Here is a 25,662-nt window from a genome sequence, read left to right on the forward strand (position 1 = left end):
GTCACAATTAAAGATTTTTTTGAAACACAAATGATTGTCTCTGTATTTCTTAATTGGGCAATGTGACTATCATACCTCATATCCTAGTAAAGCCACATTCAGATATGAGGTGATGAATAGTGTTTTTTAAATGTTTTTTATAATGATGTTATACATTTAGGACCTTTGTGGCAGTTTTAAAACAAGAATTTATTTTAGGGGTGGGGGTGCGAGTTTACCATGTCATATCAGAATGAGCCCCAAGACATTTACCATGAAAGTACTGATCCCATACAACTGAATGTACTGCCACTGCCCCATTCTAAATAATATACAATGTATCTCCCTACTGTCAGTAGGTGTCTGGGGGTAGGGAATCGTGGTCAAAGGGGTTCATTTTAAATGAATCATTACGTAAAAGCTTGTTCAGATAGTGTGGGATAAACTACCACAAAAAAGTTGCCACAAGTGTACGGTATTACACGTAGCGTCATTAAAAAAAAAAGTCATATCTGATCGAGCCTAAAATGTAGTCTTGAACTTTTATAATATCTGACTATCTTTTTTTGCCAGATAACAGACATATACTGTAACTCCTAATTTATGTGGTGATTTACATAAAATATGTCCAATTTTAACTGACTCATCATTGCCTTACTTCTTGATAAAATGACATTAGACTTATATTACACACATGAAACAACAAAAATATAAGACCATTGTTTAGAGTCACAATTACTTCTTTATTTACACTACATAGAATTGCAGAAGTATCAGTAATATTTTTCTTTTCAGCAGAGATGCATTTTCTACAAGGGGATCTATGCTAAACATGCCATCTATGTATATCAAGTGGAAATAACTATGTTTAAACAGCCACATACATGTATCTCCAAGATCCTAAAATAAGGTATCTGTCAAAGAGGATATCTTACTAAAAACGGAGGTAAAACCAGGAAGGCGAGACTATCCTAAACACCCATCAACATATGCTCGATAGGTAATTGGTTGTAATACATTTGAAAAACAGAGGGATTCTTTTCATGGGTGCTCTTAAGAGGTAAAGTGGAGAAGAGTTGGTAATATATTTCCTCTACCAAGTGGTGATAAGACGAAAACTGAGCATGTTTTTTCAAATATATTTTTACGATACACTCCCTTAAAAAGGTATACGCTTTTCTTAACAATTGCACAAACTGATAGATAAATGATGGTCACTGGACAGAATGCATCTTCATATTTATGTGGTTACTGACCGATTTCCTTTGCATGATACAATATCCAACTAAACAATCAATTACCGGTAATTTGTTGAGATACATTAACTAAATTGTTCATACCCCTTGTAAATTAAATGTTTTTTGTTTTTGTTTTCATAACTCAAGAATTATGGATTGGTTGAATTAGGGTATTTATTGAATACTTTCAGATGCCAGGTTTAATATGTAACGTAATCAAGAAACATATATCAAGATAAATTAAAAATCTAGGTAAGGGTATGAATAATTCAGTTAACTGTGTTTGATTCCTAGCATGAAACACACAAACAAAAATGCAAAACTCATGAAATAAGACAGTGATATTATTTATAATCACAAATCCAATAATCATACCTTGATTCCCCAAAACAGAAGAAAAACAAAACATTAAAAAAAGAACTGACCTTAAAAAGAGATTTTGGTTACTCCTGTACATCTATGAAATTATCAGTGGCATGTTCATTCTTCAAATGAAATATAATTCAAAAATCAAATAATTTATGATTTGATATATAAAAAATATCAAAGCAAAAAAACAGTAATAAGTTTAAAGAATATTTACAATAAGTAATAAATTAAAAGTAAATAATGTTGAATATAACATGCGGACTAGCCATAAATATTGACTACATTCAGATTTTCAAATAAAAAACACCTGTTCTAGATTTGAATTATGCAACAAAGGCTATACGTGTGGAAAAAAACATTTCAAGATATCACTTCCTCATAAATATACCCCATACATGCCAGAACATAGATGTGTCGGAGCATAAGGATCTTCATCAATCACTGTTGTGCCAATACAAATAATATTGTCACTTGCTGATGTGCTATTATTTGTAGCTATGTGCTATTTTTTTTCTCAATCTAATACTAATTAATGTTGGGATATGGCTGGAAGCCAAATGCACATACAAACATATAAATTTAGAAAAAGCAAAGAAGGAAACATGTATTGCATCATACTGCAAATAGACACATTATGTTTCGAACTAGAGTGTATTATGGTAATCATTAGGAGAGAGTTGACAAATCCTATTCTTTATGCTAAATTGAGAAGCTTGTTCTACCAATCCATCTACTTTTTTTGCCATAAATCGTGGCTCATAAGTTATGCTTGAATTCATGTTGGTCGTCCCAATAATTTCAATATGAGCTCTGCAATATTGAAAGCGAAACTACATGTACATGTATGCAGCATAGGGTCTTCAACTAAATAGAGAAACACAAAAAAGACTTTTGTTTCCAGCGTTTACACTTGAATGCATGCTAGCAATATTTTGTAAAGGTTTTGTGTTTAAAAAAGAATGAAATCGTATGATGGTGCAAAAGTGGAACTAATTGCATATTGTATCAATTTTTGCACAATTAGGAATGGCTTGTCACATCATGTTCCTAATCTTTCGTATCAAACAAAAAGGAGACATGCTGAGAGAGTTATATACCAGTCTGTAGGGGTTAATGCATTCAACCCTTCCATCTTGCTAGCTTTACACATACAATTGTAACAAAATGAATGTGTAAGATTCATATTACCATTTTAATTCTTTGTTTTTAAGGTAAAATTGGGGGTTAAATCTATTACTTGAATAACTTTCACCGTAGACATGCCTAAACAAAAATGTATATATTCATGAGTATATATCGTCCAATTGCGAATAATAGCCGCTTTTTGTAAAAATAGGTAATTGTTGACAGCTGGTAAAACAGGCAGTCCCACACAGGCCAATCAAATTGTTTCACTGCAGCTCAAATGATGGCATGTTTCAAAGGGAGAATATACCTGGTATTTGATATTCTAAAGTGAAAGTAAAACAATAACACGCTCGTGCAGGAATTATACCCCACATTAGTGAAGGGATTAAGATGAACATGTTGAGTAATTTAGCAATGAAACCACATGATCGGTGACATATATAATCTTCCATGAAAATAAAAGATTGTGTCATTGCAGAATAATGTGATTACATCATGACAGACAAAGATATATTCATATCTTCCAATGGTATCTACGGAACACCATTGATAATTGGTGAGATGGAGATTTAATTTCATACAGACGAGAACACTGCACAACGCACACGTTACAGCACTACATACAAGGGTAGCAGGTATACAACTACTGGGGTACTTACTGTACATACAGAGGAAAATATGCTCCTGGCTTTTTTGTAAAAGGTCGTCAAAATTTAAGAACAGGGCAAGAAGTTTATAGCACATTTTTCTCTTTAGCATTTTAATTGTTTTTTATTTATTAGAGAGCAGTTTAACATAAAACTCTGAAGTAAAGCATGCTCGTCTACAAGCTTTTTGCTTGGCTTATCAGTGCAGCAGATCTGCTAGTTTGATCACAATATTCATTAACAGTCTTCCTATTCATAATTTACATCTCTGATAAAGTATGGAATGTTTTGCATACTTGATTTCTATACTAAAATTGCATCATTACAGAATGGTTTATTTTACATTTCTGCCAGCCAAAGCGTCGATGGCACCACTGAAGAATTTCCTTCATTGTTTCGTAAAGCATATCAAATGAACAAATAAATCATCAAAGACAGCATGAACTTTGTAAGATTATTTGCCCTTAGAATATATCGAGACATTTCTAAACCAAATCTTGTAATATGATTTAGTATCTGCTCTACATAATGAACTGCTTAACAGCCATTTTATTTTTCCCAACCAAAACCTAAAAGATCATTAAGTTGTGGATGGTTTTGGTCTGACCCTTCTTGCCTGGAGCACATTTTCCCTCTGCAAGTCTAGGAGAAGTGGACAAAGAGATTCACATCGAATAGAAAGCTCTGTATAACTGTATACCGGTAGGCTAATTATCATAGGCATCCAAGCGCAGGGCGTGACAAACTACCGCCCCGGAAACTAGACTAGCTTGGAACTACATGTACTACTCAGAGGCAAATCTACAAGAACTAATTTGTGAAATGACTTTCTATACAGCAATATTCAAAATTGTGTATTCCTTGGAATGCTGATCAAGAGAGAATGAACAAACGCCTGATGTATTCCCCGTTAATCACTCACTGTTCATTTTTGCATTTCTTAAATTTGAGACAGGGACTTAACAAACTCTTTATGAACAAGTAAGCCTCTTTTGTAAATGTCTTCCTGATAGTAGTGAGTAGCTTCAGTAATGAAGTTGTCTCTTGTTCAAAATATCTAGCGCAGAATGCTACGGTCTGACTGCAGACACATTGTCTACACAAATAATGGATCTTACAGCCTTTATCTACAACAATAGCCATAGTTTGTCACACCCTGCATTCATATACAATGGTTTTCATAATTAATAATCAAGAACTGTACAGCTGATTAATTAAGTATCTTATTTTTTACTGTTTAAAGTTACTCGGTAATAATATTACACAATTGGAGCTCTCCGCTAGAATGTTTTCCGATGGATGGCTCGCACTCCTTCATCGTCGTACTCTTTCTTAGAGACCCACATCTTCTTGAACGTATCCAGGGAAGCTAAGATGGAGCCTCTGTAATATACATGAGAAGTGGATGCAACGGGAGAAAAATTAAATGTGATGAATTTAAAGAGGGATTTGCCTTATTGGAGATACTTAGTTGATTTCTAGTTTTATATGCTTTTAACAAAATTAAATGTGATGAATTTAAAAAGAGCTGGCCTTATTGTGGAGATACTTGGTTGATTTCTGATTTTATCTCTACTTGCTTCTAACTAATACATGATGTTTGAAAAGACAATGACAATTAAAAGGGATTCATTAAAATAAAAGAGACCATTCAGTTTAATAATACATTCAACAATGATGTGTCATTGTCCATGACCTAGCATTGTTTATCCATCCATGAAAGAACCTGCATTCAATTAGCAGATGTATTGGATTTATTGTATTATTACCAACGCTCCTTCTCTCCCCTTTCTTCTTCTTCTCTGCAAATCAAATCAAATCAAATAATAACAGAAAGTGCTTATGTAGCGCATAATAATTCATAATGCTCTATGGGCTTTACATTCTTTTATCAACTATTAAATGGATTTTTATAAACAAAGATATAAACTCTACTTTCCTCTCAATAATCATGTGAACAAAAAGTTAAAACAAAAAACAGAATCGAAACTAAACTAGAGAAGAAGTATTTTATTATAGAATACATATTTTTTTCAATTTTTATGTTAAAATCAGAGGGCTAATTAATAGTTGACCACGTCCCCATCTTATAAAGAGTTGTGATTTTTTTAAATCAATCGCAAGCCCTCCAATCAATGGGAAGTTTGCATTCTCCTATCTCTTATTGCTGCAATTGCATATATAAAGTTGGGATTGATATCAACTCTTTATAAGACGGGGCCCAGAAATAACATATACTCACCCTATCCATGTTGAGTATAACCTCTCTTGGGGAGCTGAAATCTGTTAAAATTAAAACCAGAAACACATTTTTAAAATGTTAAAATAACTAACACTAAAACAATATATGCGTACTGATTATCTAACCATGTGAGATAATTCATCACAGATATAAATCATACATTTTCAATTGTCATCTTATAACTGCTCATTGTCAAAATACGTTTCATTAAATCTGTGTTAAGTAAATGGTTAAATGGCGTTCTAGCTCCAAACAGATGGTCCCTCGTTGCAAGTAGATTTTTCTTCTTCTCCTATTCCTAAGCTGAAATATTTATTTTGTACTGATGAGGATTCCAAACAAACATAACACTCAAATTGATAGCAAACTGATATGTACACTGTTTAGCATTGGCACATCTCCAAGGGAAACATCAAACACTCACCCTAATTTTGACATCCTTGGGGGCAAGGTTTTTGACCTCGCTGAGTAGCCGATCACCAAACCCTTTGAAGAGCGTTGATCCACCAGACAGGACAATGTTTGAGAAGAGCGTTCTCCTGAGATCCATGTCGGACTTGTCGATGGCAAAGGTCAAGACCTCGTGTAGACCTTCACATTCTTCACCTATCAGGTCGGGTCGGAAGAGAAGCTCGGGTGCTCGGAACTTGGCTTGACCAACCTGATAACGAGACCAAAATTATTTCTTGACCCACTGCTCAGTATACTGTTAAACCAGAAATTTGTTGTGACATGAAACTTTCACAAAATTGTGAAGGACGTTAATTTTCACTGCAAAAAATTTTTGCGAATACCGGATAGCCAAAAATTGGTGTTGAGTTAATTGTGACTCAGTCATTTTGTGAAACATTTGCAAATCTGCACCACTATAGATATCTGTACATTTCCTAGCGTACTAGTCTAGTTTGACAGTAAATCATTCACAATTTTCTTATTTATTCTATAATTTTGCCTTTTATAGAGAGTATACATGTATACTTCAAAATCTAAATAATTTTAAATTCTTGGCAATATTGAACTTTCCTGACTGGAAATCCACTCCCATCTCTATAAATGCTCAGTTTTGGAATACCATGAACAACCATAGGTGGAGTTGATGGGACATAAACAGAGTCTGTTTTTATTAATTTTTCTTTCTTCCAATGAAAAGTCAAATTAGAAATGTCATGACCTTTGTATGGTTCTCCTTTCTTTTCTCTCTCCATCGTAGCAAAACAGCAATATGAATTAGTGGGGACCAATTGGCGATAGCATCATTGGCTACTGTCCCACTCATACAGATAATTGAAATTCAAATGTGATGCTCACTCTGAACTTTGAACTTTCTGCAAAATAATTGTTACTGAAAACCATATTCTAACCTCTAAGTGGCTGCCATCTGGTAGGGTATATGTAGTCTTCTCTGCTTCTGACGTCTCATCCTTCTGAGGATTTATTGATAGGTAACACGATTGCTACAAGAGAAACATTAATATTAAAGTTTTCAATGATATTGTCGGTAATGCCTCTTCATCTTTGCCAACAATCATCTTATCTTAGTTTACACTTTGTAAACTAAAGCCCATTGCACACTATACATTCTTTCTTTAGCTTTTCCTCTTCCAAGGAAGCATGAAATTCCTTGAAATTTATATTCTCTTAATCATATAACTATACAGATCAAAACATCACAGCTCGAATGCCCCCATATTCTTTGCTCTTAAAGCCCTTGTACAGATTTAGGGAGCCCTCTCGAATGTAAACCTTTTAAATCTTAGTTGATGAAGAGCAAAACATTAACAGTTAAAAGCTCCTGAAAACCATATTTCTTGGAAACAAATAAGGAGGTAAAATAACTTAGATCATTGATCTTGATCTAATAAGATTATGTTTTCTTTCTACTTATGCCTTCCATTTCTCATTCTACACAGCTCATGACAAGTAAACAGCTTTTGAGAATTTGTATTTAAATCCGTAATATGTACAAAATCAGAGTACTTTCTCATCATCATTATGCATGCCATGTAAGCAGTCAATATCTTTTGATAACAAATGATGCTTTAATTCCTACCTCTTTGATGAACTTGACTATTTCTAGCTCAGCTGATGTATGGAAGTCAAAGCCCTCCTTCCTGAGTAGTAGTCGTAGATAGCGCGTCACATCCCTACCAGCTAGGTCTACTCTCATGATGGAGTGCGGAAGCGTGAAACCTTCGTAGATCGGGACGGCGTGCGTCACACCGTCTCCTGAATCTAAGACTACTCCTGTGGTTCTACCTGTAGCATATCTGGAAACAATAACAAGAAATTTACATTCATTTTCAATTTAATGAACATTGTCATCTCATCTCTATTGAAAATATTTCTCATTGAAGATTAGAAATATCACCCTTTTTTTCTTCTTCGGAGATATGCAAAATGAAGCACCTTATAAAATACAATGTCAGTGTAAGAAACAGAAAGAAAATAAATGTTTGTGTAGCATGGTGAGCCAGTAATGGAGCAGGTACAAATGGTGCTGAAATATCTGCAAATAACTTTTTCATTTACTACTTACAAGAAAAAACACAACAATAAACATACCAAATGTGAAGCAATTATATTTAATCAGGCAAGTGAGCATCACATGAGAAAATTCTTGTCTTTTCTTCCACACTTTTATCGTAGAAGGTGAAGCTTTCCTCTCTGATTAAAATATTATGTGCAGTATAGCTTATTCCATTTGTTGTTTGATAGTGCCCACCTTATATTTCTCGTAGGTAAAAAGTGGTCTGCAATAAACCCATTGCAAAATGATATGCATTTGATATTATCAATGTTTCCTTGACTTGGTTTATAGAAGTCATTACACATTCAAAGCAAATAAATGCAATAAACAATAGGGATAGGGAATGAATAATCAAAATGTAATTTGCTGCAAATTTACTGGTACTATCTATACTTGGAATACCCCTCACATGCAATTCATATATTGGAACCATTAACAGAACAACCTTGTTCAGTGTTAATACCATAAAATTCCTTTCAGACGGTTGTAAATATTGATGTAATGTACAAGAATCATTATGATACTTACAAACTAAGAATGGCTTGCATTGAGATGTAAAGAGCTGGTACATTGAATGTTTCAAAGAAGACTTCCGCTGCTTTCTCTCGATTCTTTCTGGGATTTAGAGGCGCCTCCGTCAATAATACTGGATGCTATATTACAGGAGACAACAGAGAAAAATTACATGCTATAAGATAAAGAATAAGTAGAAAAAAAAGAAGTAAATAGTGAAAAAAAAGACATGGAACAGGGGAAGAGGATCGATGAGAGAGAAACATATACGACATAAAATCTAGAGTGATCTCTTTTTCGACTCTCTAAAGACAATCACTAAAGTAACAAAACATTTCTTACACATGTAACATGAGAAATTTGTGGAGCATACAATGTAAGAATGAGTAAAAGTTCCCTTGTATCTGAGAAAGGCCACATTGCATGACAAAAACTAGATCGAGCAAGCATGGCCCTACCAGAAGAAAAACAATTAAGAAAAAACAGTATCAGGTGTTACTGCACTGTTGCTGGGGGGGGGGGGGGGGGGGGGGGGGGTACTCAGGGTGAATGAGATGAGGATAGATGAAGACAGAAATAGGAAATGAGATAAAGCCTCTTACCTCTTCTGAGAATGTTTGTAGTTGATCTTTTGAATAAATGTAGGACCATATCCTCTCCATATCATTCCAATCTTTTACTATACCATGCTGTGGAGAAGAAATGTGAGGAAAAAGACAGTAAAAGGAGATTCACTTTCAGAAAAAATCATACTGTGATTGTGGGAGCTTTTTTTATATGGACAGTACATGTAGAAGTATGCTTCTACATGAGTGAATCATTCTCCTGACCTACACTATCATGGATTATTCTGGAAAATGTTAGAATATAAGCTGTTAAATCTAGTGGCAATTTGTTTTAATTTTCATAAAAATATGCATATCATATAAATCAAATGCCTGTGATTTTCATCAATCCATGTCAGTAGGCCTACATGTCAGCAAGATTGTGCAATTTTATTACAATGACCTAATACTGAATAATCCACAATACATGATGATTCACAGCATAATCTCTGCTTACGAAAAATAACTACTTCAAAACTTCACTAACAATGTACATAATATATTTCAAGTAATGAACATTAAAGTACCTTTCACTTATTTCAATTACTTGCAAAAAAAACCACAACAAAACAACAACACTTGACAAAAGATTATCATGATTGTTCTTAGACGTTTGGACAATCCAACTTCTGAGAGTTTTACATCAAGCTGGTTGATGCAAAGAGTGAATGGTTTTGCAGTCTGCAAATCTGAACGAATATTTGTTCATCAATGTTCAAATTTTGTAAGCTACCTACCTCCATGGGGTATTTGATACTAAGAAGCCCTCGGTGTTCCTCGGCCTTTGGACCTATGAATATGTCTCCCTCTAGGGCACCAGCCATGACACGTACATGCTTTGGTCGACCAACACTATCAGAACAAATGTCATCAAATCATCGGCTTTAGTACTTTATTTATTTATTTGCATGCGCCTTGAGAATCTCTAGGGATGGATAGATATGTTGTGCTTTATAAATATTGTTATTATTATTATTATTGTATGTTTACAATAGCATCTTATGTTTATTAACTTTTCAATGTCTATGGACAACAAAGTACACAAAATAACTGACAGGTTAAACGGAGTAGAATTGTCACCTGATGATGATACCATTATGAACATTTCAAATGGGTGATCAGACATTTGCTCCATGACCTATTTGAACAAAACTGAAGTCCTTGCTTTTGTTTTGACTGTAGAATTAGTAGAATACATTCCATATGGTTTAATGTGGATTTCCTTTCCCATGGGTTACATGTAGGTTTAGGGTCAGGGTTATGGCTAGGTATAGTCTTTGGTCCATAACTGAAGTAGGAAATTGGTTATTGATAGAATGCCGAGCGATTATTACTGGAGCAATTGTTATTTCTGTGAGTAATTATGAAAAAGAATAGAATCTCTTTTAAAAAAAAAAGGTATTTCTAGGGGAGATATTAAACTATACAACTTGAAGGAAATCATAAATACTTACAAGTTTGGAAAGTGATACTTTGGAATTTGGTCACCAGCAAATCCTGCCTTGATAACACCAGAGCCCTGCAATTAAAAGAAAATGATGAGAATAAGTATTATGCATTCATATGGGTTGTTTTACAATCAGGGTACACAATAGAAAAAGTCACTTCGATGACCGTTTAAAAAAAAAAGATGAACAGTCAAGGAAAATCTTCCTTAGTCAACTATTTGTCACCATTAGATCAACCTACAACAGCGAAGAAATTGTTTGAATCAAGCAACTACTTTTTAAAATATAATTATATGCCATTTTTTTTGCATTTTCGCTGGACATCTCATATCATTTTTTGCAAAGTTTGAACATACTGTGCATATATCTGACATACGTACCCAAAAAACATTATCAACTATCAGAATTAACTCAAGCCAACGGGTCTATGTAACATCTAAATCGGGTGTAATATTTTGGCAAATCTACAAATTTTGACTTTGCACCAAAAATGAGGTGCAAAATGGGTTAAAAAATGTCTTCTCCGAAAGCAGTGTAATCATTTGAAGTAAGAATGCACTGAATGAATAATTTTTTCCTGCTTGAAAAGAGTAAGCAAATAACTACTGTTGGTGAAGGAGATGGAACAAACTATCACTTCCGAAGCGATCTGGATGTAGCTATCTTTCCGAAGCGAAGCTGAGGAAAGGTAGCGTATACATTCATCGCCTGAAACCAAAAGGTGATTATTTGCTTTATATTCCACATCGGAAACATTTCACTTCTTCCGTCATTTTAGAGCAACAAGTCAACATTTAACAGCTAGCAAACGGTGTACCATACGTACAGTGTATGCAGTAAATGGTGATGTAACCATATAGTTTGCGCGTTGCCATGAACTACACCTGCTTCCTTCAAGATGAAGTACAATCATACCACTGGTCTCCGCCACAAGTCACTATCCACCCCTGCTATTAATGTATATCCGACAAAGTATCAAAGCCAACACATCAGATCTCAAGCACGATGCATATGCGTTTACTCTGATCGTGCATGATAGTAAGTTTTAGTACGTTCTTTGTTTTTTGTTCTGTTCTTTTGTTCTTGTTTTCCTGTATGTGTGGTTTTATGGGTAGGCTTTCATATAAGGAATCCTTCCTTTCTGCCTATCCCAAATGCTCTTATAAATTGCCATTGTATTTGTTATCACTTTCTTGTTTTTGTTATAACTCCATCTGTATTTGTATGTTTTAAATGTTTTTATGAAGAGTGTCGACAGTGGAAAGCTCTCCCTCTTGAGGTTGTCCTGGCTCCATCAGTGGAAGCCTTCCAGCGACAACTAAAGACCGGGGGAAAGTAAATTCCGGCAATTTTTTTACTGGCACTATGTGCAGTCTCACCTGCACACCTGGACATCCCCATGTCGCCACACACATGCACTCGCACACATCTGCAAGAATCTTCAGCAGTGAAGGAGGCAGATTATTTTGAAGAATAAGAAGAAGAAGAAACTTTGAATTGAATTGAAGTTTCAAATTTCTGAAACTGTGCAGTGATCATCTCAAACAGGCATATCCAGGAATTAACCCCATATTGCAATTTAGTGACTGTGCAGCTTCCCAGTACAGATGCAGCACAAGATTTGCAGACATCTCCTTCAGCCAGAAAGATCTTGGCCTTGACGTACAACGACACTACTTTGAGAGTTCACATGGAAAGTCACCAGCATATGGACAAGGTGCAGTCATTATTAGAGGGAGGCCACCACTGCTGTGACCCATCGTGTACCACAGATAAGGTCAGCTGAGGAGTTTTATGAGTTCTGTCAGGAAAAGCTTAACGAAGTTGGTCAGGGAGTGTACCAATCACGACAGAGGGAGTACCAAGATGCCAAGAGAACATTCAAGTTTGTCAAATCTGATGAAATCAGACGTGATCGCCAAGAAAGAAGAGTCAAACCAGTAGTCGACACAATGTTGATCCATTGCGTGAAGTCAACACACGAGGAGTATAATATCCAAAAGTGCAGCTTAAGCGGCTTTTGCAGCTTTTGCATGTACAAACAAGAATAGAGAACAATGGCATGCTCAACCAGCTGGCTCAGTGCGGGCCAGCTGGACGGGGAGTGTCATGACGGTGTATCGTATGCATCCAAAATTCGGGGATATCAATCCCGTTGTCTCTGTTGAAATTATTGGGATCAGATCAGATACCACCCTAGGTCAACAACTAACACGCCCCAAGGATCCTATTCCTCAACACAGACGAGATGGCATTGTGTACAACATCCCTTGTAAAGGATGTGATAGATTAATGTTTTCATTCAGGACATGTTATATGCTTGAAGAGGAAAAAAAATTGACACTTGTAGCCCTGAAATTTTACAGACTTTACCAGTAACTTGTATACAACACACAAACAAAAATTCAGTAGAATCAAACGAACTTTTTTTCCACCCCAAGTGAGACAAAGTGTGTACCCTGATTGTAAAACAACCCATATTTCACACGGGATACATCATACAAGCGCCTATTGCATAACACACTTTTTATGCTCAGATTATGCTGTAAGGGACAGTAAATGAAATAATTTATGAGGTCAATTAAGAGAAAAGAAGAAATAATTTATATCATTAAATTCAGTACAGTAAGGCCTAAAAAAAAAAAATTGATGACTTGGCGTAACGGGTCACTGAAAATTAGGGTAGGTAGGGCGATTTTTTTTGTTTTTGTTTTTTGTTTTTTTTGTTTTTTTGTTGCTTATATTTGCATACATGAAATTAGCCATTCATACACATACCGTCATACATACAGTGGCGTAGATAGGTCCTCAGACCTTGGGGATGATCTGATGAGAGGGGTAGACCACAATATGTTCAAATAACTCCACGCACACACACACACATATATGGACACACACACTGTGTGAGCAAAGTGAGCACCAAATTTACCCGTGAACTGAACGCCATAGGACGCCATGTTGGGGATACAATCGCCTAGCGGTACTATGGCGTACCTGCCCGCTGCACTCGGCGCGTGAGCTGGCCCAAACACGGCGCGGCAAAGCCCAGAACGAAAGCAACAAACATCTGGGTTTTCCCCACTGCGATATCGATATTTACGCAATCGCAATCTGATCAAAAAAAATAAAAAAGCGTAGGGTCGGCGATAAAAATTGGGTCGGGCGGGTTACGCCAAGTCATCAATTTTTTTTTTTAGGCCTAAGTGTATCTTCTTATACAACTCTGCATCAAACAATGGGTCCATAATGTCTAACATCTGACAGCTTCAAGCACCCTCTCTCACTTTCCTGGCTCTATCAGTCCATTTAGTGATGACACTGTTTAGAATTCCTAACAAATTTTTACAACTTCCATTTAGATATTTAAATACTCTATGGTCTTTATTATTACTATTTCTTGTCCTTGTTTTTTTTTGTGTGTGCTTTTCATTTTTTTTCTTCCCTTCTCTTGCTATGAATGGAGCTTTGACCCCACTTTGCATAATGACATAATGAAGTGGGGAAAAACATGGCGGAGATGTCCGCAGCCCTCCTAGATGAGCAGTGCTCCCCTAAGTGTTTGGAAAGAGTTTTATATGTTTTCTTCAGCAGGTGGGTGAAAGCGTGATGGAAAATTATTTATTTTCATTTGAAAGCGTGAATTAGAAAATAATACTGTTTACATTTGCATCACCAACCATTGATCACTCTTCTTTTTTTTTTACAAGTTGCAATAAGTCCTATAAATACACATCATTAGTCTTGGTATCAATTGGACATGTATTTTTAGATTCACTTTGTGTTGTCTGTGAATGTAAGATGGTAAAAGAGAAGGAAACACATAACCAAGATTGGGAAAATCTACAATGACAGAACTAAACATGAAATGGAAAATTTGTCACTATAGAATCTACTATCTAGTACCCACGTACACTTGAAAAAATAAAAAGACCATCTATAATTAAAGTACAATTACCAATTTTGAACTGGACATGTACCGGTAACTAATTATATTATCAGATCACTCAAAGACATTGTAAGACTAAAAGGAGACATTGTAAGACTAAAAGGAGAATTTAGTTACATGTACAAAATTGGCAATTGTATTCATAGCTCATCTTTTCATTTTTCACTTCGCAGAGATTGGCGATTCTCCGGATTATGCCTAGATTCTAAAGTAAAAAAAAAAAGAGCCTGGAAAGAAAGAGAAGAGTTACGCACTTGTGATACCTAAAAACGCCTAAAATTCAACCAACCCTAATTCCTTATAAAGTATGGCGGCCATGAAGGTATCGTTAGTGCGGAACTATTCTCTTTCCAGGCTATTTTTCAACTCCGGGCAGAATCCGGAGAATAAAAAAATAAAGATCGTCCGCATTTTTGTGAACGTTCTTTGGTGATCTGCCGGTGTAGGGTTCCCGATCTGCGCGCTTGCAATGCAAAAATCGCATTCCTCATTAGACTATAAATAAAATACCCCCAGCTCATGGTCTACTTTTTACTGGTTCTCCGTCTTCCCGAAGATTTATCGTTCATAACGTGAAAGCCTTTGTACAACTACAAAGTGTGAAAGGAATCCGTTTTTCGCATCGCCACACACCACAAATACAATCAAAACTCAAAAGCCCCCACTCGGAGTCAGACACAGCTCTTCACAGACACAGCTCTTCACAGACACAGCTCAGCTCTTCACACAGTAACACAAGTGACAGTGCAGTCACACTGCAGTGTCGGCTCAGCTAATTTAGCGAGCAAAGGCCAAAGCCGCAAATATTTTACAATATTAGCATTTTGGCCTCTTAATGGACCATTTTAGTAGCTTACTCTTATAATTTTTATCTCCATGAATAAAACTTACATTATCAATGACGACTGGTTGGTTCGCAATCACATCATAAGACATATTTAGGGATATTTCTTTACACGCCCAACTCAGGAAAACGATCAATTAACCATCACAGATGGTGTATACGTCAATTCTTATTCAAAGTTATCGGCTATTTTTTATTTCGTATAACATTGTATTCTGCCTGAAGAGAGACTGAAACTAGCCATTAAATATTTATATCTTTTTAGCTGAAGTTGCTAATATGTACTCATTGTTTCAATGGATAAATTCTAAAATATATCATAAAATTAATATTTGTATATTTTTCGCTATAAAATAATCATGTTCATTTAAATAGAATATTTTAAAAAAATATAATTTTATCAAAAATTATATATGATTTTTATGATTTTTTCTTTGATTGTAAGTTAGTCTAATGTAAAGTCTACCAACCCATTGGGCTGTTACATTGATGTTTTTACAAAAATATCTCACGAATTGTTTTACATTTTATATGATTACAAAAATTTCAAATTCTACTACCTCTTCTATATTTTCCATTAAAAACTTATTAAAAAAATAATAAGCCTCTTTAGATACCGCGAAGAAATGTTAAAAGTAGAAATAACGTTTAATTTGTTATATTTCAAGGGGAAGAGTGGGCGTACAATTCAACAGCCAAATACCTGAACTGTGACTCTGTCATTCCCACGCTCAAAAGTGTATTAAAATCACACAAAAGTATAATTTCAGTCCAATAATTGGGCTTTAAATTTACACTACTCATGTCAGGAGAAAGTTGGTAAACTTTTAGATGCTGTGCCTGGAGTTTCTGATATTTCATTGACGTTGTAACAGTGTATCCAAACTTCAATGGAGCAGCAGCAGCGCGAAGCGGAACATGGAACAGCACCTGTGCCTGCACTACCGGGCGGGCTTGACGCTGTGTATACGGCATGTCGGCGCCTTTATGTTGATCAGCCAAATCCATTACAAGTGACCGCCGTACTGAAATACTGGTAAAATCAGCATGACTTAATCGGATTATTCTTCATTCAAGCATTATAATTAATGAGAAATATGATTTTATAATTGTTATCTTGGACATAACTGATAAGCATGAATGAAAAGAATATTATGAATGCTCATCATGATGATGAACTCGATTGTTGATGATGCTGATATGATTGTGAATCGAGATAGGAAACTAAATAAAAGATAACATTTGCTGTTATAATGATGATAATGATGCATGGATCACTTTTGACTTCATGATCATACTGGGTAGGGAAATCTAAAGTTTAAATATGCACACCCTTCAGATGACCTACTTTACAAATTGTCACATTTTTCTAACAACAGTGGAAGACAATGTTATCTTAGAACTTAGAAGGGAAGTTTAGGGAACTGTAATAATCTGTAATTTCCTGGTGTGTCATTCAGATGCAGACCTGATTATTTGTATGTACAGCCTACATCTACAGGGCAAAATACAAAAATGACACCTGCTGGGGGACAAAATAGTGTCATTTACATTGCTCAACATGAAGATGGGTCTCTAAAGTAAAGGGAATTAATTTTTTTGATCAGAAATTACCCCCATTGCTTATGGGAACCAAGTGTCCCGGTTTTATAGCCTACAGCATTAGCTGAGAAAATTCAGTATTCAAAGGGTACTTTGATATTTAAAGGTGATTGAGGCTGACATAAGGTTTGTATTTAAAAAGATACATGTATGTAAAAGACCCTTTTTTATTGACTTGACAGGTTGAATGGACCAGATCCATTAGACTTCATCAGCATGTACAGTAATCCAGGAGAGCCTGGTCATGGGATCCCGCCCCATTGGCACTACGTCAGTTTTGGTCTCTCGGATCTGTTCGGTGATGGACGAGTTCATGAGTAAGTTGATCAAGGCGATGAAAAATTGTAATTAGTGGTTAAAAAGGTAAGAATTGACACACAAAATCTGGATTCCTGCAGCTATTTAGAATAGAAAATAAAGTTAGCTTGACCCTTTGTGGTGCCCCAAGTTTACCAAGATGTATCCAGCTATGATCCTGTAAACCACTTTTTACTCATTGTCCAAATTGATATAAACGTTGCACAATTATTTCTAACTTGACAATTCATGAATTTTGAGAAAAAAGGAAAAAACTTTTCTTTGTCCAAAGGTACTGGTTACAATATCAAATTTGCCACCTATGGTCTTAAAAGGTATCAGTATTGTTGTTTAAAGTACTACATAATGCTTGATTAATGCCTGTGTCAAATATAATCACATGGAACATGGCATTTTAATTCCTTTCAACAACAATCCAAGTCATTTCCAAGACTGGAAAGAAGAAAAGATGTGCAAACTATCATAAAGAGTTTGGAGTTACTTAATCCATGCTCATACAGTTAGTAAGTTACCTGTATTAAAATTAATGCATGATTTGAATGTTTACAACTCTTTTAGGCAAATGTTTGATGTAGTTCTACCCTAATGGACCCTTTTGAGATGATGTGTACAATAAATCCTTTCATTTTTCCCCTCATCAAACTGTTTTGCAAAAGAGTTGAAACACACACCTCAGACTGGTCCCCAATTGACAACTGAGCCATTGATCACAGTTGCATGAACATGAATTTCACTTTCTAAATTAAGATAAAACATGTATTCTTGTTGGACAGGACAAGTGTGCCTGATATTAATAATTTGTCCTCCTTGTTATATTTATTCTATCTAGAATTCCTACTGGTCCTAATGGGCCCAGTGGCTTTGGTTTTGAGCTCACGTTCAGACTGAAGAAAGAGCCCACCGAAACAGCGCCCCCTACTTGGCCAGCAGAGCTCATGCAGGGGCTGGCAAGATACGTCTTCCAATCTGGTGAGAAGCAATTCATTGTGCAGGCAGTCTCTTTTTATCCTTCTTCTTCACTACTACTTCATTTTTCTTAGTTCATCTGCTTGTTTTTATAACATTTTCAACATTCTCTTACCCTTTGAAGAAGAAAACAAATCTTACATTGTCTTACTTTTATTTATCTTCATCCGATCTTTTACCACACTTGTAATTCTACAAGCATTTTAAAACTGTCAATTGTATATTTTTTTACGAGACGGTATTGTTTATCATAGAGATTACATCTATTATTTAACTGACTGTTAATGAACAAAAGGACTTATCAAATTATTCCCTGAATCTTTGATAAAAAACTAAGAGGAAAACGTCACAAATATCGAACCTAATGACAGGGCTAGACACTAACATTTTTGGAAGCGGATCCAGATTCAACTTTGCCAAAGTCTATGCATGAGCCCAATGAATATATTTTGGAACTTTGGGGGTCCGGACCTAGATTATAGGCACTCATTTGTCCCAAGCGCTTGTTAGTGTCCTGCTTATGACCTCTTCTTGATGAAACAAAGCCATGTCTCAAGTCAGTTCTCAATCTTACTCAAAACTGCTGCCTATTTGACAACTTTCTGACTTTTTTCTTTTTTTCTTTTCAACAGGTAATACCCTATGTAATGGAGACCATGTGTCTTGGCACAGTCCATTAGATAACAGTGAGTCTCGTATTCAGCATATGCTAATGGCAGATGATTCCCAGCTACCTACCATCACCACACCACATGGAACAGTCAGTTTTGTTCAGGTAAATTACACGATTATCTCTGTTTAAAATGATTACTCATAAGTAGTTTAGATTAGTCTTAGTGTTCTTAAACAGTGGCTTAAATTTATTAAAGTAATTAAAGAGTGCTATAATTTTATTGAAATTTCTTTCCAGAATAAATGTTAAACCCTTACTTTATGGTATGTGGGGGGGGGGGGGGGATTTGCCCCTAGGTTCTGAAAAATGTTAAATGGAAAAAAAATCCTTTAAAGGTAGAGTCCAGTTTTTAAAACGCCCCCTCTCAAAAAATGAAATGGAAGCACTTATAACCAATCATGTGAAAGAATATGTTTTGACTAATACGTGATGATACAGATTTTGCCGGGAAACTGCCTACTAATTGATATATTTGGTAAATTATTATATCTATCCGGACTGGATAGATATAGGATAGTCCCATATACATCTTTCTGTTTACAGTGCTTGTAACTTTACCAAGACTGGGCCAAATTTCTTATCATTTTGATGATTCCAGAACCTTGCAGTACACACCAATACTTATATGCCAGATGATCAACTTTTTCTGATCGATTCCACACCGTTTCTTTCACAATACAATCGCATGACCAGAACCGGTGTATACCTTTAAATCTTGGCTTATTTCCATTCATCCATGCAGATTGTAGGAGTATGTTCTGAAGAACTTCAAGCCTCACAGAGGTGGAATGGTCTTGGCATGCTGGACCTACTCAAATCAATGGAAGTGTAAGTGGAACCTTTAACACATTGACAAATCCTATATATTTAATAAACCCTATGCATTTTATACTAGATAATGTTACAGTATACTTATCAGCTTTCGTAATATTAAGTTTTGATTCCCCCTCTGTGTTATCACATGAAATTAATTATTTCAACGAATGAGGGAAAATTGATTAATTAATAAGAATGCATATAGTTTTCATTTATCCCCCTAGTTTATATCAAGTAATCACTTAATGGTCCCATTTCAGTACTACTGTACTTGTAATCAACATTGACACTCACTTTATCTAACTGCTACAAAAGAAGAAAATAATATTTTAAACAGATGAGCAAAAAAAGGAACCGATGCCTTGAAGTCTATCTGGGAGACTTGATAATTAAGAATTACTGCCCTGCAAAGGGCACAGGGGCATTGATTTGGTCTTGAACCTGCAACCCCCTGATTCCAAGCCCACTGCTCTACCCACTGAACCGTCATCCCTCTTTGTTTGTGTCTTTCCTTTCTCAGTGCTGGTGGATCGTGGCTTGTCACAGACATGAGAAGAGGTGAAACTATCTTTGAGGTCAACCCCTTACTCATGGAGGAAGTGGAGAGAGGGATCGACACGGAGGGGTCAAACCTTAGCGGTGTTTGCGCAAGGTGTTCCTGGGACCCCGTTGGTGACTGGACGGACGAGACGGACACACCTAGGATATCACAAATAGGTAATGATGATTATTAATAATAATATGGATATTTATATAGTGCCGGTATCTGCCAGGCTCTGACGCTAGTGGCGCTTTACACATATTACCCTGGTTATAGCCGAGCTGCCAAAGTAAATAACGGTCATGCATAACCGGTACCCATTTACACCTGGGTGGAGAATGGCAAATGTAGATTAACGTCTTGCCAAAGGACATTAGTGCCGCGGTGGGACTCGAACCTCGTACCGTGTGATCTGCAGTCGGGTGACTATCCACTAGGCCACAAAACCTCTACCCAATTCTATTTTTGAATGATTTCCAGGCATAACATATGATATTGGTTGATTGGATCTTGTTTACCTGACTGCTAAGAAACAAATACATGCTACCTTTAACTTTAAATTCACTTTGAGGGGCCAGGGGTTGAGATTTAACTCATTCGCGACAATGGACCACATTGTGTGGTTTGCAGTATTTACAAGAAATCTAGAATGCTGTTGACGTTCTTCAGGCTCTGCAGGAGAGCGTCGAACACAATCCTTTATGAGAAAATGTTGTCACGAATGAGTTGATGATTTATGAAAGGGCACTAGGACATAGGTTTTGAACCCAGAACCCACCTGCTTATGGGACCACTGCTTTACCACTGATCATCACATCACTTCAGAATAATTCTTTTTGGGGGAGAGGACAAGTGGTTTAGTGGATAACACATTTCTAAGGATGTTGCATTGGCATTGTGAATCAGTGATAGTTGACAAATTTACAAGCAGAATTTGCATTCCTTTACTTTTACCTTCTAGTCATCAATTTGATAGTGTACTTTTCTTTCTCACCGTGTTCCCAGAAACCGAACAGATCAGACAAGCTTTGACCAGAGGCCTATCCAACGACAAGCCTATCCTGCCACCTATCTCTGGCAAACAGGGGGAGGAGGACACCAGCCAAGGCTTGAACCGCCGACCTTCCACCGAGAGTGAGACTGACACGCGGAGCTCCATCTTTGAGCTGGGTAACTCAAGGTACCTGGATGGTGTGAGCATCAAGCTCAATCTGGAAGCTGCTGCTCTCCTATCATTAGCAGTTAGGTGAGTACCATTAATAGTCACTTCTGGGGGCTGTTTCACAAAGACTAAGATCGACATAAGTTGGACTTGAACTATGGCGATTTTTTCCCCTAAAAAGTCTTGAACCAGATGTAAAATAAGAGGAAAAAACCTTAGAAATTGTGATCTTTTTTTCCTTCAATAATAAACTATTAAAAAATGAGAATTCTGTAGATTTGTGATGTTACTTGAGAGACCAATAGGGAGAGCAGAAAGTGGGATGAATGGCCTGCCATAGTCCAATTTAAGTCGATCTTAGTCTTTGTGAAACACTCCCTTGGCTTTGTGAATGGATTTATGAATATTGTACTTCCTCAAGTACACTTTGACTATTAACAATGTATTGAACAAGAGAACGGGCAAAACGTTGCAGAGAAATTGTAAGTAGCATTGTAAAACTTCTTACAGTATAGACCTCTATATCTTCAGTAATATGTTGTAAAAGATAATATTAAGGAGCAATCGTGCTCATTCTTTGCTGATTTGCTGAAGCGTGGTAAACTTGATAATAATAATAGTAAAACTTGATATTTTCATAGTGCACATATCCTCCTGTAAGGTGCTCCCATTTACTCTGTATCTGCTAGGCTACTAATTTTGGCGCTCGTAGCATTCAAGGAATTGTTTAGTTAGCCAACTGAGGCAGGTTACTTTACGCAGAAAAATCTGTGAAATGAATCCAGGCAGTACTATCATTATTACTGCTGTCGCATTTACTTAAAGTCTTTATTCAACATGACATTCTCCCTTTATGTCCAACAGAGGGCGTCTTACCCATGGCCGTCACTTCACCTTTAAGAACGTAGCCAATGACTGTGCAATCACTCTGGTCTCACCCAGCGTCGAGGGTTCCTTTGTCGAAGAGAATCATCCTTTTGTAGCCAAGGGACCATGGCTGCAGGTACGTCTAAAGCCCACTGCATACTAAGCTATCAAACTGCGATCACATTTTGAAGAAACTGCAATGATATCAGACTTTTTATAACTTAAAAATAATTAAAACATTTTTTTATTGAGATTCATGATAGTCATAAAAATGGTAAAATCAAAGTTGTGTTTAATTATAAGCATTCCGAACAGAGAAAATGCCAATCTCGCTTCAAACTGAGAATAGTTTTGCGTCTGACTTCATTACAATGCTCATCAAACCTTTCCTTCAACTGGAAAAGCCAGAATAATCTACAATGTTAATTAAACAATTCCTCTGTCGAGTTAGAACATCAGTCTGGAAGATTTTGCTTCTTTAAATTTGAAAAACAAATAAATGATTTCTGCCAAACATGATTCATTAAAAATGTTATTGTTAACGTGTAGTCAAATACAGCAGATGGAGACTTTAGGATATGTCTACAGTAAGTGTCCTTTTAGTGCACATCTGTGTTAATGTTATTAACTGTTTATGGGAAGAAGTAAAGGGAGTTTTCAAATATGTTTTAAATGATTTTACACATCTTCTTTTCCAGAATTTAAGACACTCTTCAGAGAGGTATACAAAAATGTCAAGATGGTTGCTGTAAATATCGAAAGAATTTTGGCAATCTTTCTCTCACTTACATTTTTTTCAGTCTGTAAATCTATAAATCTTTCCTCTTTCAGCTCCTCATCAGATCAGACTTTGCAGAGACCATGGCCAATGATCTAGAGTTCTTACAATCAACAGAAAATGTAAGTTATTCCATTCCACCCCCACCCCCACCCCTTGCCCCCATCCCCACCCTTGCCCCCCATTCCTGCCCCCCCCCCCCATCCCCACATATGCACCGCAACATGTTCCAGGATTATTCCATGGGGCGTGAGCTGTACGACTTTATAGCCTAGAGCCTTGCACATCTGTTGGCTGTATTAAATCCTGGGCAGCAATTGTGGAGTGCCAGTTATGTGATGCTTGATGTACTTGAGCGCTGTACAAGAATCCACTAGTATCATTATTATTATCAACACACGGTTACACAAAATGTGAATTCCTTTGTCTCTATACTAATGCTCATGGGAGTAAGATTTGAATTACTTTCAACAGATACACTTCAGGGCCCCGTCTGGTAAAGAGATGAGATTGACCCAAATCAATCAATCGCAAGTTTGCAGTCCCTTATCTCATATGTACATAGTTGCGATTAATATCAACTCTTTATAGCACGGGCCCAGAATACCAATATGTTCTTCTCTGGTGCTCACCGCTTTATTTCATTAAAGACATAGGGATAGGTTTAGAGATGCAACTGGGTTTAGGGTTAGGGACTTAGGATCCTTTTTTCGTACAAGGCGTAAGGTAAGGCGTCGAGGTAAAGTATAGTGTTTAGTCCAAGGTCAAAGCACTTGTCCTACAACAGTTTTTGTGTGTGAATAAAATGTACTTATGTTCTTTTCCCACACAGTTGGAACTTCCCAAGGTTATCGACTGGAGGGACAACAAACTAACCTTGACCATCACACCAGACGAGACGTAGTGACCGGTGTGGAGTGACCAGTCAACTGGTCAAAGCCTTCCGTTGTGTGCTCCATAAATCCTGAATTGAAATTCTGTCGCAGGAGAAGATATATATATATATATATATATATCATCATGTAAGATTCCTTGTCTGTGAATACATAGCTTTAAATATAGATTTCTAATAGAGTAGTCTGTGAGAATATGAAGATTCAATGTAATTTTCTTTGTCTTTTCTTATTGTTGTATTCATTCTAGAATATATTGCCTTTTAGTATCATTGTATGTAAACCCCAAAAATGACATTTTGTAATGAAATTTCATATTTCCATTAAGATGTTTGTTTTCAATCATGTAAATTTGAAGAGTACCTTAATAGAATCTAGAAACATGATTTTGTTTTCATATATACAGCAGGCATGATCCTGTTCTATAATGGAGAATCAATTATAATGTCCCCAATCGTCTACCTATTTATACCTATAGAATAGCAGGTAGAGGTTGATTTTATTCATTCTAACTACATGTACAGGTTTGTATACCATACACATGTTATTTTTTTCAGGAGATTGGTACACTTTGATATTTGTTTGTGACATGTAAAAATCGAATCAAATTCTTGCTCTTCATCATAATTAATGTACTAAGTTATTAGTATTTTATGTTTTCACAAGTGTAGTATTTTATCTGCAATTTGGATGCACATTGCACATGTTTGTTATCATCCCTTTTCACTCTTTTTATGAAATAATTAAATTTGAAATATAGTGCTTCCACGTTCCGTCACCTTGATTTTAACGTATTTGCCGTTTTTCAATCTTTTTCACTTATGGATTTTTATGAAACTGTGAGAACAATCATGGATTGAGATTATGTTTTAGATATGTATGCTATGCCTATGGGTTATTGATTGTAGCATTTAAAACCTGGTATTACCAAACATATTCATTATTTATGCACCTTTAATTTGGGACTATATTTTATTCAGACTTCCAATCAAGTAGAGGTTAATAATATTGATATCCCTTGATGTATATAAATATGTAAAGAATAGCAAATGATATGGTTATGGTTTTGCTCCATTTTGTTTTCACTCATCAAATATTATTCAACTTCTGATTATTTGTGATTGCAGTTATTAATATTTTGTAGGTAGCAATGTGCATGTTATACACAAATTTAAACTAGTTTAGCCTAACATAACTAGGGCAGGAGTCTTTGGGAACTGCATGTTATACCAAAATGTAGAGGTTTTGTAGTCGAGTGGATACGTCAACGGACTGTGGATCACAAGGTCAGCGGTTCAAGTCCCGCCGAGGCACTAATGTCCTTTGGCAAGACATTGATCTACATTTGCCACACTCAACCGGGAAGATGTAAATGGGTACCTGGCAGGAATTAAATCCTAGAAATGCTAGAGTGCCGTACTGGCAGCCATGCTAAAGCCAGGATAATAATCTTCCTCTGCGCCTCAGAACAGTTTACTAGATTGATGGTGTATATAAATGGTTTAGTAGAATTATTACAAAAACCAAAGTGTATCCAGCAGGCTGAAGTGTATTCATGAT

General features: G+C 36.1%; 2 protein-coding genes across 2 annotated transcripts; one reads left to right on the plus strand and one right to left on the minus strand.

Annotated features, from left to right (window-relative positions):
* Positions 1-701: 701 nt before the first annotated feature.
* On the minus strand, positions 702-15,665 carry LOC591819 (alpha-centractin). The gene is made up of 10 exons (XM_791369.5): positions 15,534-15,665; positions 10,703-10,767; positions 9,986-10,100; positions 9,246-9,332; positions 8,659-8,783; positions 7,654-7,870; positions 6,965-7,057; positions 6,028-6,264; positions 5,604-5,644; positions 702-4,744 (listed from the first exon to the last, which is right to left on the minus strand). The coding sequence occupies exons 1-10, from the start codon at positions 15,576-15,578 to the stop codon at positions 4,642-4,644; spliced, it is 1,128 nt and encodes a 375-aa protein (XP_796462.2). The 5' UTR covers positions 15,579-15,665; the 3' UTR covers positions 702-4,641.
* A 508-nt stretch (positions 15,666-16,173) lies between these two features.
* LOC591802 (suppressor of fused homolog) lies at positions 16,174-25,155 on the plus strand. Its single transcript, XM_791353.5, has 10 exons — positions 16,174-16,522; positions 17,271-17,405; positions 18,236-18,375; positions 19,005-19,147; positions 19,788-19,873; positions 20,382-20,578; positions 21,408-21,648; positions 22,429-22,567; positions 23,263-23,331; positions 24,042-25,155. The coding sequence occupies exons 1-10, from the start codon at positions 16,377-16,379 to the stop codon at positions 24,111-24,113; spliced, it is 1,368 nt and encodes a 455-aa protein (XP_796446.2). The 5' UTR covers positions 16,174-16,376; the 3' UTR covers positions 24,114-25,155.
* Positions 25,156-25,662: the final 507 nt, after the last annotated feature.

Source organism: Strongylocentrotus purpuratus, unplaced genomic scaffold (genome assembly GCF_000002235.5).
Source record: "Strongylocentrotus purpuratus isolate Spur 01 unplaced genomic scaffold, Spur_5.0 spur5_scaffold_15, whole genome shotgun sequence".
In the NCBI taxonomy this organism is placed as follows: Eukaryota; Metazoa; Echinodermata; class Echinoidea; order Camarodonta; family Strongylocentrotidae; genus Strongylocentrotus; species Strongylocentrotus purpuratus.